Source organism: Labeo rohita, chromosome 22 (genome assembly GCF_022985175.1).
Source record: "Labeo rohita strain BAU-BD-2019 chromosome 22, IGBB_LRoh.1.0, whole genome shotgun sequence".
Lineage (NCBI taxonomy): Eukaryota > Metazoa > Chordata > Actinopteri > Cypriniformes > Cyprinidae > Labeo > Labeo rohita.
This window is the reverse complement of record NC_066890.1, coordinates 52,558,563-52,573,469: the sequence shown is the minus strand read 5'-3', so window position 1 is coordinate 52,573,469 and position 14,907 is coordinate 52,558,563. Positions and strand designations below refer to the sequence as shown.

Sequence of the window (14,907 nt, the reverse complement as noted above, 5' to 3'; positions counted from 1 at the left end):
AGTATTTGCATCTTGATTCCCAAGTAAAGCACACATTCAGAACATTTCCAGGAAGTCAGAATTTTTTGTTCTGTCCCCAAGCGCTGCTTTCCTAGAGATTGACAGAAACTATATGAAGTACTTGATCTGAACTTGTAACTGGGGCATTTCCCTCCTAATTCCCGTGAGGACCTCCTGACACACAGAACAAGATGATGGATGGATAATATATTGTTTGTTATTGGCTTTCGGCTGTCATGTACCAGAAGTCAGTTTAAACCAGCCAGATTACACAAACACAAGTCCTGGAACTGACAGCATTTGTGTCTCATTTCCTGCAAATGATGCCAGCTTCCACCTGCCATATCTGACAGCCTGTCTTCCATCTGTGTTCTAATGTCACTGGTGATACTCAGAGCCAGCCGTTGAGTCTGAACCAGACTCTGGGGACTTTTCACGTGGAGTGTCAATTTATCAAAATTGGTGCATGGCTAGATTTATTTAGATTTTCCGCAAGAATGGTTTTGGTGAAGAACCCCAAATGAAAGCAATATCCTGGGAAGATAAATCTTTGAAAATGACTTAAATGTCTCACTTGCTGAATAAGAACCGTTTTGGTATATTCATCACATAAAAGTGCCGTACTGCTTCAGAAGACTTGCCCAGGCCTTGGTCACTACCTTCAAGCTTTTCCAAAAGGTATGTACATACGAATTTGATTTTGTTCAGAATAAAATAAGCACATAGGGTGGTTTCATATTTTCTTTTCTCTTCCTCTTTCAAATAAAGGCATCAAAAACATTCCAATTCTCCACTGGGAATGATGAGATTGTGCTGTGCTCAACTCATAAATGCAATCATTTTGACATGAATGCTGAAACATTCTGCTAAAGTCTCCTTTTGCATTCTACTGAAAAAAGAAAGTCATACAGGTTTGAAACAGCATTCAGGTAAGTCAGCTTTGACATTTTTAATTCTTGGGTGAACTATCCCTTTCACATCCCATTATGTCCCTTTTATCTTTCAGCCGAAACACCTTGAATGCTTGTGCCTTTGCTTTTGTTTTCCAAAGGCTGATGCGAGTCTGTAGTGCAGTGGTGCAAGTCAGCACTTCCTGGAAAACATCATGTGGTCTGTTATCAATCACTGCCAAACAAAGATACCCAAGGAGGGACAACAGACAAGAAAAATAGCTCTCCTGGCACCGCTTGCTGGTTTTAAAGTCGTATGTTTTGATGCATAGTAGGATTTGGAGTTTGGCAATACAGCATTAAGCAAAATCATGAGTATTGTGATGATTTATGACTTGTAGCTCATAGGTAATTTTTCTATATTTTAAATCAGTTTGAAAAAATAGCCACATGGAGAAATACTTAAAGATACTGAAAATTGTCAAAAGGCGGAATAATATCGCAATATTTTTTACACAACATCGCCCACCCAGATGAGACCAGTGGTTATCAGTCATTTTCAACAGAAGTTTGGAGGACAATATTCTTAGCACAACATGTTGATTAAGATGCTAATGACAGAGCGTGTGCATACACACTGAAATGATTTCTCCATAACGCCTGAAGCACTGCATCTCCAAACAACACTCGTCTTGCGTTGAATAAGTTTCTAGTAGTTTGCTTCTGCACTGTTCTGCTTGCTTGCCTGCTGGATTTCCTATTATCACATCCGATGACAATTTTCCCAATCAAGAGATAATTCCACCCTTCGCCTTCAGGTATTGATATCTTGAAAGCAATCACATCCTAAGCCAAGGCTTGAAAGGTAATAACATATTTATGCTCCGTTCATTCAGAAGCTGAGTGCGGCAAAAGAGTCTCAAGTGGAAGAAAGCTCCAAAGTTGCCTTTTTGAAGGGTCACATCAAACACAATTATGGGGGAAAGGAGAAAAGTGCCATTTTGAGTGACAGAAATTTCCAAGGTGTCTCTTTGATTATCTCTGAATGGGTTTAATAATTTGAAAAAAGAAGATATAACAGGTCCAGGTTTGGATTAAGTCATGGAGATCTCACCTCATATAGATAATCAAAGAGCTCCAGGATGGTTAAGATACTGGCCCCAATGAACAGCCCCATCTGTCCGCCAATGTCACCTGAAAGAGTTCAGTAATTAGCCACATGAACAAACAAACAAGCTTTGCAACACATCACGCATAAATGAATTGTAAAATTACAAGCTGCTGCCACTATAAGTAAGCTATCGATAGTCTCACTTAAGCTGTTTTTGTAAACGGTTATGGCTTTAACAGGTTTCCGCAGTTAAAGAACACCTGGAATGAATAATTTAAAAGTTTGTGAACTGGAAATCGCCCTCACCAAGAAGGCCGGCTAACTCGTAGGCTTTCTTCTGCTCGATGGTCTCATAGTTCAGGGCCTCGAAGAAGATGTCCAGCACCAGGATGTTTTCTCTAAAGGGCAGAACAGAAGGGAAAGGTGAGGACACCCTTACTGCATTTACTTTCACGAGCGTCCTAATCTTTCGCACTATCCTCCAAGCATCGATTCACAATCTCTGCCAATTTCACAGCGTTTCATTCCCTAATCTTCCACTGCTGTAAGCAGATGGTTGGAGTCAAGCCAGCAGAGACCTCGGGCCATTTCAGACACAGCTGGAGTTGATTCTGAGAGTATCTGTTACGTTTTTCCACATCAAGTATTGGCACTTCAGACTTTATATCATATTGCTATAATTTACTCAACTTTTTAAAAAGAGTTTTTATTAAGAATATTCCTACACATTCACTGCCGATTGGTCTCCTCTGAATACATATTAAAAGTTTAATTAAGCTACAGGCAACAGCTGCAGTTATTTTACGAGTGTTTGCCCAAGCTTTTCAAAGCTACCTAGAAGCCAAAAACATTAAAAAAGGTTAGCCTTAATGGTTCTTTCGCAGCAGGTTTATCGAGGAATAGTAATGAGGTGCTACTTTAAAACCAAGTATTGAAAAAAAAAACACCATCTTCCCCTTTCAAAACCCAGACGTTACATCATCCGAGTTTGAAACTTCAATATCTCTGCCTTAGATTAATACATAACCCTGTTGCTGTCAAAGACAAATAGATGATGCCAGATTTAAGATTACGTATCATTCGTTTCTTAAATTTAAGAAACGATGACAGATATCTGATTTTGAGTCTTTTCACTGGAAAGTCATCAATATCGTCGGGAACAAGCTGAAAACTAAATAGAGGCATTCAGGCATTGTGTTCAGAAGATTAAATTCTCCCAAGTTCTTCAGTAACTTCTCTTTTCCTGTTCTGAATGTAAAATACTGCAAATAATTTACAATTGTTCCACTTGACTTCTCTTTTCATTCTCTATATGCAAAATACTGCAAATAATAGTTTTTCTCCATTTAGTTCATGCAAATACAAGAAAGGTTTCATGAAATTTAGATTCTCGCTATTTTATGCATTTAGGCTGGCGGAATAATTTGACAAATTAATGTTTACATCAGCATGGAACGACGCAACCCATTTCACTGAACTAATAGCTGAAAAGAAACATTTTTCCCCCTTTTGAATAACATACACCACTTAATCATTCATAACACGCTGACACAAATAAACTAGCACCCAAACTACTATAATTGCCTGTAGAATACACAGCAAACTTGCAGCAACTTTCTTCACCTCTCTCTGTAAACTTAATCAGGATTTGTGTTGTTCCAGATGGCTGCGGATGTGGAGACATTTCCTGACATTTCTTAGTGTGTTTGTCAAAGCAGTGATGTGTTACATGTCTGCCATGCTGTTGTCTGGTCTTTAAGATGTTCAGATGATTGGCTGTCTGGATCTTGCATGAGGGCAGACAACGATCACGGTTAATTACTGATGAGGCGGTAAACAGCTGCCAATTTGGACAATTAAACAAGTGGGTGTAACATTTGGAGCAACCTACAATTACACATTTCTTTAATTTGGCAAATTTCTTGTGATTTTGCTTTGTGAGGTTTATGCTTAAAAGAAAAACCTTTGCCGGTTGCAAGAAACATTCTTTGTAAACAAATAATTTTCACAATTATGTAAATATTACTTATTTTAAGTGTGTGCACAACCTTCATCGTGTTCATATTAAGTTGCGCATTGTCAGATTAGGAAATCTCTTCAGTGTTTTGATTTACAGAGTTTTCGGAGATGTCTAGTGCAACGTGACAGAAATATAAACCAACAAATGTTTCGTCATGGCCAAAACTCTCAGATTTGGGCTTGAATTTTTGGATGATTTTGTATTCAGCACCAGAGACAAGCAACATTTTTTTTTTGTTTTATGATTTATTTTTGGCCACCAAGAAGTGGGTAGGGGGATCAGTAAACAGCTACTTTAATACAGATACTGTAACTTCAAACAGAGATCTTACTCATCAAACAACGTCTTCTCTTTCAAATTCTAAAAAAAAGATAAATGGATAAATAAAAATATACAAATAAAACAAAATGGCAAAAATAAAGTGAAGCACATGAATAGTATTACTACTAAAGTATTACAAAGTATACTACATCGTTACTTAGAGTTCAGATGCAAAACCAGCTAAAAGCCACCTCGGTCAAAAATGAGATAATGACACATAATGAATGCTCTTGACACATAGTATACGCCCATCAAATACTTTTACTTCAAACTCGCTAAATGTCAGCCTCAGCTCAATTAGAAGTGCCGGTACTTACACAGCAACCTATTCATAGGAGCCTGACAAAAATACTTATTTAAAAGAAAAATGTCAGATGGATTTAGAGGTTTTTGCATCTGAACTCTTCATATTTCTTTTTTCTTTGTTTTGTTTTTATAACTGTACTGCCTTAATTGTTCAATGTATTTTTTTCTACTGTTTAAGGAAAAAAAAAACAAAAAAAACAAAAAAACGATTCGGGATACTGCTCTGAAATCATGATCTGAAAGAAATGTTTCACCATATGCATTTCAAAGTCCAAACTGAGACAAATGAATCAAATGATGTGCAATCCACGCTCCTATCTAAAGCAAAAGATTCACAAACCAGCTCCAAGGCTCCGATCTAAAATATATGAGATTGCGATCCACGCTCCGAAGTCCTGAACTGAATAATGATTCACAAACCATAATTTCAGATCAGGACTCGGAGTGCCGGATCATGAATCATTTGACTTAGATCGGAACTTTACGTATCGCAAATAATTTGATTTAGATCAGGACTTCAAATCGCGTATCGTGAGTCATTTGATTTGAATCAATCAATATGCGAAATGATTCCCAAACCGTTCAGCTCTAAATCAAATGATTCGCGATTTAAAGTCCCGATCTGATCTGATTCACGATTCGCCATCTGATTGAAGTGCTTTGAAACATTCAAGTAATTTTGCGACGCACTGGTTTAATTGATTCAGAGTTTCGAAAAGCTCTGTTTCACGTATATCACTCAGTGTTTTTTAAAATCATTACAAGCGATATCGAGATTCGTTATTGAATGGCTCTTTTAATTTAATCAAGCATTTGCTAGTGAATTGCTTAAATCGAATGATCGAAGTGACTAGTTTCAATCTAGCATAAACGACTCAATTGATTTGATTCATCTGTTCCTCTGTTTGCCTCTTCAGCCACGTTTACATAACACTGTCAGTGCTACTACTCAATAGTTTTATGAATTGTGTGAATTTTGTGTCAAAAGATATGTGCTTATCGAAAAAATTAAACATTTATTTAATAGATACAATGTCTTTCAATAATTCAAGCACTTTCATGTACCTCTACAGGAATATTTCTATTTTCAAGGGTTTTCCAGGCCTTAAATCAATTCCAAAATCAAATTCAAGTACTACAAGCACTTTAAGCACCTTACATGAACCCTTGGTTAAAGGTCCTCAAGCCAGGATTCGAACTCGGGACGCCTGTAGAGCAATGACACTTATATGTCGCGTACTGCTCATAAGGCTAGCAATGCTTTTTGACTTTTAGTATGCATATGTCAGTCTTAATGTTATCTATAAGCTAGTGTTTCAAAACAATGACAAAATTTGCATTTACAAGATATATGCATTCAAAACTTCATTCAATCTCTAACTTCTGCCAATATGAATCAGCGGTTTTAATGACATCATCCTGCACTTCAGCTTCTCATCATAACTTTTTGTCCAATCAAATGCTCTCTAGAATCCGAAGTGTCCCACAACCCTTATGGGCTGTGATATAAACAAAATGCTATTGGCTATTAAAACAAAGCAGGGGCGGGACTACTTGATATGTCCCTGTCTTCCTGTTTCAGTTTAAATTACATCAACACATAGAATAATGCTGCATGTTTCAAAGCACTTCAGTGGACCTTTACGTGAGACTCACGCGATGTACTGCTCCGTCTTGTTGAACTTCTTGGCCAGGTATTTGGCCGAGGCTTTGCTAGGGATCTTGACAAAGGACAGCTCTTTGCCATAGCGCGTCATGTTGCAGGGCGTCTCACAAACGCAGTAGTCATTGTCTCTCTCCACCAGAAAATCTAGAGCCAGAGAATAAGACAGAACATTTCTCTTAACCTCAAAAATCCTGGCTTGAAAAACAATAGGACAGATGATAAAGTATAAAAAGGCCCGGGGAAGTGGGTAGTGAGGTTAGAAGGGGTCATAAATCGAGCTGTCCCATCATGGCCTCAGGTTCAGACATCAGTAATGAGGACCGGATGGGTTCAGCGAGGAGAATTGGCCTCTAGACTGAAACGTTTCAGAACAGAAAAAGTTAATTTCTTACCTAGAGCCGGATCTGCACATTCCTTATACTGTTCCGGAGTGCAATATGGAGCATCTCCTAAAGACAGAGAAACAGCCTATAACCAAAGACAGCTTCATTTTAAATCTAATTTTTAACCTCAAAACAAAACAAAAAAAAAATCATATTTTGCATTTATTTTGGAATGTGCATTTAATAACAATTAAGCAGCATTACTGTATTGACTGTGGACATTTTACTTCAAGTTTGTCATTCTCATTATATTTAATGGTGCTTTTTATTAGATTCCCATTACTGTAGTCAAGTCATGAAAATAATCTTGTCTGGACACAGTGATTAATAATATTTATTTATTTTAACCAGCATAAATTAGGCAGTACATCAAATAAATTACCTTAGTGCCACACAATGCAAAAATAAAATAATAAATACAAATCAAGCAAGCAATTCTATTTTCTTACCTCAAAACAAACAAAAATATTTCAAAATAAAAAGCATCTAAAATATAATATCAAGTATTTACACTATAGTAGTATGTGCACTGTTTTAAATTTATGCTTATGTCAATAAAAAAGAGACAAGAGGATTTTCGGGACTTTATTACAGTAATAAGAAACATCATTAAGAATAATTACTACAATAATAATCAGAGTAATGAGAAATGTGCTTAATTGTGATGCAAATAATAGTTACTATACAAAACAGGCCTCATTTTCTTCATGCATAATGTATTTTCTTATTATTTGCTCTGCTTTTGTGGTGAAAAAAGAGCTGAACATGTTTTTGTGCGAGTTACCCTTTAAGAAAAGCGAGAGGATAAAGAACAAAAGGTGTGCTGCAGAGAAGAACACAATGTTCTGGCTAAAGGCCTCTGTCTGTCTGCTAATTAAAACGTGTCGCCGTCCATCACGCTGTTGTTATCAGCTCTGAACGTCTCCTCAAAAATCAGATTTCCTCTTTTAATTAATTTTATTTATTCAGGTCCTGAAGTTTCCTCGAATAGCTCAAGGACTCTTGCAGAGAAAGAAAGAGTGCATACAACTGACAAGAAGCTGCATGAAAAGAAACATGTCTAGACCGATAAAATGAGAACGTAATAAACTAGATTGCTTACAAACGAGGCTTCTGTTAAAATCAATAAAGTTTGCTACAAACTTATAATAAAACAGTCTACAAAGCTACAATTCTAGTGCAGACAGCTTTGTTGATTATAACCAGAGCGTTCCAGTTTTGTCACAGTGTCGATGGCGCTGAAGATACAGCAAATCCCTGTATGATGCAGTTCAGATCTAGTTAATGACAAAGTCTTAAGAGATGATCAGAGGGACGCATTTCAAACAGACGCACAGAACTCAGTGGGGTGCTGGAGCCTAACAGGGCTGCATGAAATTATAGTTTTCTACTCGCTGAGGTTAAAATCCTCTTTCACTAAGCCAAAAACTAGCAACTAGAATTTAAGCAAGGCGACGTGCTAAACAGCTTTAGGAGCACAGCGAGGGTTTAAAAATCATCGGAGGCTTAAAAAGCAACAGCTTGAAAACATTTCGTTCTGAACAGGAATAACAAACCACAAGAATGAGCAATTCATTAAATAAATAACTGCCGGCCAGAACACACTAAATTAGTAGAGGCGTACTAAAAAAGATGAGACTGGGGGAAATGAGATTCTCACAAACTAGCTACTTTCTTTCAAACTAGCTCATGAGAGAACAGCACAGGCAATCATATATCCATCATAGCAGACAACATCATATTTGGTTCTGTTGATATATTACTGCGTGTGTGTGTGTGTGTGTTTACCGGGCATGTGGACCATGCGGCAGTTGCAATTCTCCACCAGATAGCGTGTCTCGCAATCGATGCGGCAGGCGGTGATACTGTATGTGCTGAAGAAATCAGAGTCCATGGGTGTTGCCTTACAGTCGCCCCATGGAGGAGGAAGATACGTCAGCTACAAGACAGAAACGAATGGCAATAGTAAATTGTTGAGTCTTACAAATATAATTATTTAGAACACATTGCAAAACAGCTCAACGAGGGGCGGGTGATGTGACTAAAATCTTATATCACGATATGACTAATTTTTAGGGCCGCCCTCGACTAAAGATGTTTCTGGTCAACTAGTAGATGTTCATTTTAAGCAGTAGTCGACTAATCGCACTTTTATTGATAAACCATTTAAATCATAATAATGAGCCTTTAATTGCCTACATAGATTAACAAGTGCTCAAGTGCACGCACAAAACTTGCTACAGCACAACAGCAGAAATATTGATTATGAATGTGTCAGGGAAGTCCACTTCCAAAACAAAGATTTACATATAAATGTACTCACCTTGACATCCAAGATGTTTATGTCTTTCTTTCTTCAGTCGTGGTATGGTGCCCCGATTTTGAACTTTTGAACCAAAATGCAGTTTAAATTTGGCTTCAAACGTTCCCAAATGCAGTTGTAAACGATGCCACCCGATAAAGAAGGGTCTTGTCTAGCGAAACGATTGGTTATTTTCATTAAAAAAAATAACATTTAAATACTTTTTAATCTCAAACGCTCATCTTGCCTTTCTCTCCTCGAACTCTGTGTATTCTGGTTCAAGACAGTTAGGGTATGTCAAAAAAAAAAAACATATTTTTTCCCTCAACTTTAAAAATCATTTCAAAATCATCCATCACTGCAGAAGTTCCAACACTCTTTGCAAAGTGAACATGCAAAGAAGATCAAACACCCTTAACAAAAAAGATTGTTTACAACCACATTTGGGATCGCTTGAAGCCACATTTAAACTGCATTTTGGAAGTTCAAAATCAGGCACCATATCAGTCCATTATATGGAGAAAAATGCTGAAATGTTTTCCTCAAAGAACAATTTCTTTAAGACTGAAGAAAGTAAGACATGGACATCGTGGATGACAAGGGGGTGAGTACATTATTTGTAAACTCTTGTTCTGGAAGTGGACTTCTTCTTTAACATTTTAAGAATTCATTGATAAACTAGTGCTTTCTTTGTTTTGTGCTTGAGATGTAGTCAGTGACACGGACTTGTCATCTCCGCAGTAGTGATGCACCTGTATGCATGTTTCATATGGATTACATAATCTGATAATATTTGTTTTCCATTTGAATTGGTTTGACAGTAGATATTTTGCATATATTTTTATGTCTGTAAGCCAAGTATACATGGAGTTTCAAAGTGACACACTCAAGTTCACAGAGACCGAGATGGCAGAAAGCGCATCCTGTTTGCTTTCATTATTTTACAAAAGCGCAATGTTTCGTTGTCATTGCACACAAATGAACAGTCTTTACAGATTCAAAAGATGTATTACTCTTATCTGTATGACCAAAAATAAACAATTGTTATTTTTAGCCACGGGCGACTGTCTCGGTCTTTGAGGGTTAATGCTTAGACTATTTACACTGAACACGTCTGCTGTGTGTTACGGCAGTTCAAACATGGCCACTGGAGCTGAGCTGATCTCTAATCAATGTTGCTTCTGTAAGGAAATGTGCATATGCCTCTTTCGATGAAATAGAGCCAAAATCCCACCAAAATACATTGCCATGACTTACTGCAAGAGGAAAAATTAACGTTTTAATCATATAACATCAGTTAATGAAAACGCAATCATTTCGCATTTTTTTTTTTTTTATCAACATTTATAAAATATTGCCAAAGTATCACACAAATCTGTAATGGAAACACATCTATAGGCAGCAACACAAATATCGCTCCCCACATGGAGTGTATAGGAGACTCAAATCACAGTGGCTTCCAAAAGAGTTTGACATGTTGCTAACACTTAAAGAATATTAATCTAATGAGCATAAATATTCACAATTCCAACTATTTTTAGTGATATCCTTCAAGTACTCAATGAAATATAGGAATTTATATAGAAGTGTGGTATGATTCCTCTCAAGCTGCATTATTCACGTAATGTTGCAGTCAGCCAAACAAAGTATCTTAAAAGGCTGCATAATGTTTCTGCATACATTTTGGAGCATCCTTCGCAAAAAGTCTATTTGGCACATCACTAGGTTTTGGACAACGCTATAATCCTTGAAGACACCTCACTATCAGCTTGAGAAATGCACATACGCACACCATAAACAAATGCTGCATACACGCTAAAAATACACACACAAGCTCTAGACACAAAGGTAGAGTAGGGTAATGCTTTACATAATGCTACCGCATATGAATTCGCTATCCATAAACTTCCAACTTGAAATCTTAGAGAAATATTTCAGGCTCAAAACAATGCAGACAGCATTTGACATGTTGACTTCGCTCCGTAACCTAGTAAGCTGGCAACACAGGCAGCATTTGAAGGCATTATAGAAGGATGCACGACGTGAACACTGTTTTGAAAGACAGATGGCATTATGCTGCTGCCTCCTAAGATACCTTGTTTTGGCATGTATCCAGTTTCAGAATGCACTGCAACCGTAAGAACTGTTAAAAATAGTTCAGCCTAATTAAAAAAAAAAAAATAAAATTCCCGAAATTCATTTTTTTCCCGCTTGTTAGGATACTGCCTTGTTAGCTTGGCAACATGCTAATGTCAAACTCTGGACTGTATAGCATTACTACTACTGCAGCTGTCCACAAGTGCTAAGGCAAATGTCAGTGACTAATGAATCTGGCACATCCTATAGAAAGCCTTGTTTACTTAAAAGTTGTGTTCGCGATTAACAGTGACTCTTTTTTTAAGAAAATGATTAAGTTTACTATGGTTATTGGTATGGTAACAGTCATTACAAATTGACTTTAGTTAAAGACCAGCACAGTTTGAGAGTCGCATCCATTAGTAAATACGGTTGTCAATCCCAAACGCTGACTGTGTGAACCATGGTGAGAGCGACAGACGGAGACGGATGCTAATTCTGTAAAAGCCAGTGACATTGAATCTTGGTGATGCATCTAGAGACGGGGGCTTGATCTTTGTGTAAGAGGAAAATAAATGAGGGGAAATGTTACTGAAATCAATCCCCTGCACATGGGAGACGCACTGACCTCCAATTACAAGAGCAGAGAGCCGTCTGTGCATATCAACCACCTTGCTGTCTGTCTTCAGCCAGTCAGACCGTCTGCCCATCTCTTTGACTCTTATTTATCGATCACATACACCTTGACTTCGCCTGATTCTTTCTCTCACAGAAACAAAGATGCTGTTTTTATTTTATGATGTGGCCTTCATGAAAATTAAACATGGATTCGGAGAATCCTATAAATAAATAATATTTATTCCAGACAGCAGGGTCGACCTCTGTGTCGGCCGTTCGCTCTCATCTGAAAATCAAATCATGTTTGTGGTTGTGGGAGACTAAATTTGTTCTTGGGTGAATCTCGAGGCACTGTCCACATCATATCTCAGCCCGAAATCAAACAGAAAAACAGGAAATTATATTTTGAATAGTGAAGCTGATTTTATAACCATGAGACTTTTTGGAATAGTGAAAATGACGCCTATTTTATGACAAAGATGTTTTGCTAAAGTGTGAAAGTCCCATTATTAACCAAATAACTGTTATACCCTGTTGAAAATGTGCTTTATTGGCATCAGAATATCATAATGTCAATCTGAACTTTTAATAATTAAAAAATAAAACAACAGCTACAGAACCCAAAACCTAGCACTTAAACAACAGACTGGCACAATCGCTGGCCCAGTCCTGTGCGTTTTGACACCAGTCCAGGACTGAGAAATTTACAAAGAGAACAATGATTTAGTACCCGCTGTTCTTGGCAGGAGACGAACGTCTGGAAGCCTGGAGCCACTCCGAATCCCAGCTGATCGATGAAAGGCGGTTCATCCTGCGTGTGGATCTGGACTTTGATTCCAGCCTCGAAAGACGTCTCATCTGCGAGAGAGAAAAAGAGATGTGAAGACTTGGACATGTACTCAGTGCAGGTGTCTCAGAAGAACAAATGATATCAGATCAGATGGGCCATGCTTTCAGCTTAAATCACAATATCAAACAGTCTCAAGTTGAACTCAAGAGTCTTTATAGAAGTAGCAAAAGAAGATCATGACAGTGGATGAAGGAAATGTCAATGCTGTCTGTTCCCTAACTCCAAATAGGAGCAAATGACAATGCCTTCCTTAGCAAAAACTCTTTAATTGTTTCTGCCTCAGAAGTCATGCCTACAGACCTTTGGCTGAACGTCTGATGCATACAGCAAACAAAATTAAAAACACTTCAGCAGTTTCAAAGTCTTCATTGGATTGGCTGAAATATACAGGATTTCCAGGAGACATGTGTTGCGTTCTTTAACGTTCCACCTGCAAACAAAGATGACGTGATGCCAAACCCCCTTGTGCAAGAAGAAAGTTGCCATGTTTATAACTGTGGCGCTTGTGAGCGCTTATCAGGATCAACTAAACACTGGATTTTCAGAAGTATGTGAAAAATGTAATGCAGCACAAAACAACATGTGATTGGTTGCTTTTCCTTCACTCATATGGCCTCTTGGGCAGGCCTTGGCCATTTAAAGAGACTATACTCTTATTTAACCCAAATTAATCTAAACTAAGAACCCAAAAAACATGACTATAAAAATATGACATGACAATGTGATCGTAACAATAAAACAATGGTATAATGCTACAAACATGGGCATCTTCAAAGAAGGGATGATTACAGGGCTCAGTGCTAAGAATTTTTTCTACTGGCCCCATCGGGGCAGTGGTTCAAATTTTTACTTGCACGGTCAAAATTTTCACTGGCCCTGCCACAAAAAAATAAGATAGTGTTTTTGACATGTTATCTTTTATTTTAATAAATGAATGATTCCAATTTCAATACAACAGCAAGAACTACGATGTTTCCTTGGTTATCGCTATAAACAAAGTAGTGCCGTGCTTTTAAACCATACGTTAAATGGATTATACAAAGGCAAATGATGAGAAAAAGCCATGTAAACTTTTCTTAACCCTTTAACTGCCACTCCCATTTTTGAACACAGACATAAAAATGCACTATCCAGACTTAAATTTTTATATGTCATAAATGCAAACATTTTGTAATATAATTTTAATGTACAATTTCCATGGTAATGCAATGTCTGATTTTAAAATGCCTTTTAAAGATGAATTTTGAGATTTTAAGTTTTGAACTGATTTCTAAAGTGTGATAGGGAAAAAGGCAATAAAGAAAGTATTTTTTGACAAAGGTCAGAACTCATGTTATGATGTAGATTTTTTAAGTTGCACTCCTGACATATATTAATCTATTACACAAAATATCTAAACACAAAAATATGGTAAAATATCTATTTAGGAGTCTTAGACCTTTCCAATGATGTATAGGTTGTCATGATTAGATTAGGATTTATTTGTAATATGGTGAAGTAAACTTAGGCGTCCCACTGGGGGGACAGTTAAAGGGTTAAAACAGTCAGTTCCTCTCAGAGATATATTCATATACACCCCCATTTCAATATTTAGGATAATATTTCCAATATTTTGCGCATTGTAAACCGTGAACTTGCTCTAAATGCTACAGTATTTTTTACTGTTTGTGTTTGACTTCAGCATCTCTGGTCTCCGTTAACAGATGTTTAAAGAGTTTGTAATATTTCCACACACATGCCTTTTTGAAAAATGATTGCATGCAGTTTGTGAGATCGATTGAAATATGTCTGGTCAAGCGGTGCATCTGTACTGCACTGTATAAATTTTATATAATTTCATCATTGTTAAAACTACAAAGTTACTCGTCAAGATGGGTATTTTGACATACTTTTGTAGGCTTTTTGTCCATCAGAGACTTGTCTCTCTGTGAACGCTTGAAATTTTAAATTTTCAAGGCTTAAAAACACGTGCACATGATAAACTTTTATGACAAGGCAGCAAATTTGTCAACAGTCCTGAGCATCTTTTACGCTGACCCCGGGCCACTGGGCACTTCTTATTGTCGAGCCCTGGATTATAAATATTAATTAGCAACAGATAACTAACAACAATCAAATTGAGAAAGCAAAAATGAAATAAAGAGTAAACATTTCTCCACCTCGAGAATGTCCCACATCCAATACGAATACAAACAGTGCATAAGACCATTAAAATACTTGACAATTGTGATAAAATGTGAATAACCCAACAAATAAGATTAAGTTTAAACATGCACAACAAATTTAGGAATTCAAAAACATTTTTATCTTAAATGAGAAAGACAATTAGAGCTGCAAAATGATTAATCGATTCAAAGCAAAAGT

At 37.1% G+C, this 14,907-nt stretch overlaps 1 protein-coding gene across 4 annotated transcripts in view; it reads right to left on the bottom strand.

The window, feature by feature from the left end:
* Positions 1 to 14,907, bottom strand: part of asic1b (acid-sensing (proton-gated) ion channel 1b) — a 227,665-nt gene that overhangs the window by 4,234 nt on the left and 208,524 nt on the right. For all 4 annotated transcript variants that reach the window (XM_051095502.1, XM_051095501.1, XM_051095499.1 and 1 more), the window contains 6 exons: positions 12,424 to 12,551; positions 8,486 to 8,636; positions 6,707 to 6,763; positions 6,305 to 6,458; positions 2,308 to 2,399; positions 2,005 to 2,084 (listed from right to left, as the gene is read on the bottom strand). In XM_051095502.1, the coding sequence (XP_050951459.1) occupies positions 2,005 to 2,084; positions 2,308 to 2,399; positions 6,305 to 6,458; positions 6,707 to 6,763; positions 8,486 to 8,636; positions 12,424 to 12,551 (662 nt within the window). The remainder of the gene's footprint in view (positions 1 to 2,004; positions 2,085 to 2,307; positions 2,400 to 6,304; positions 6,459 to 6,706; positions 6,764 to 8,485; positions 8,637 to 12,423; positions 12,552 to 14,907) is intronic.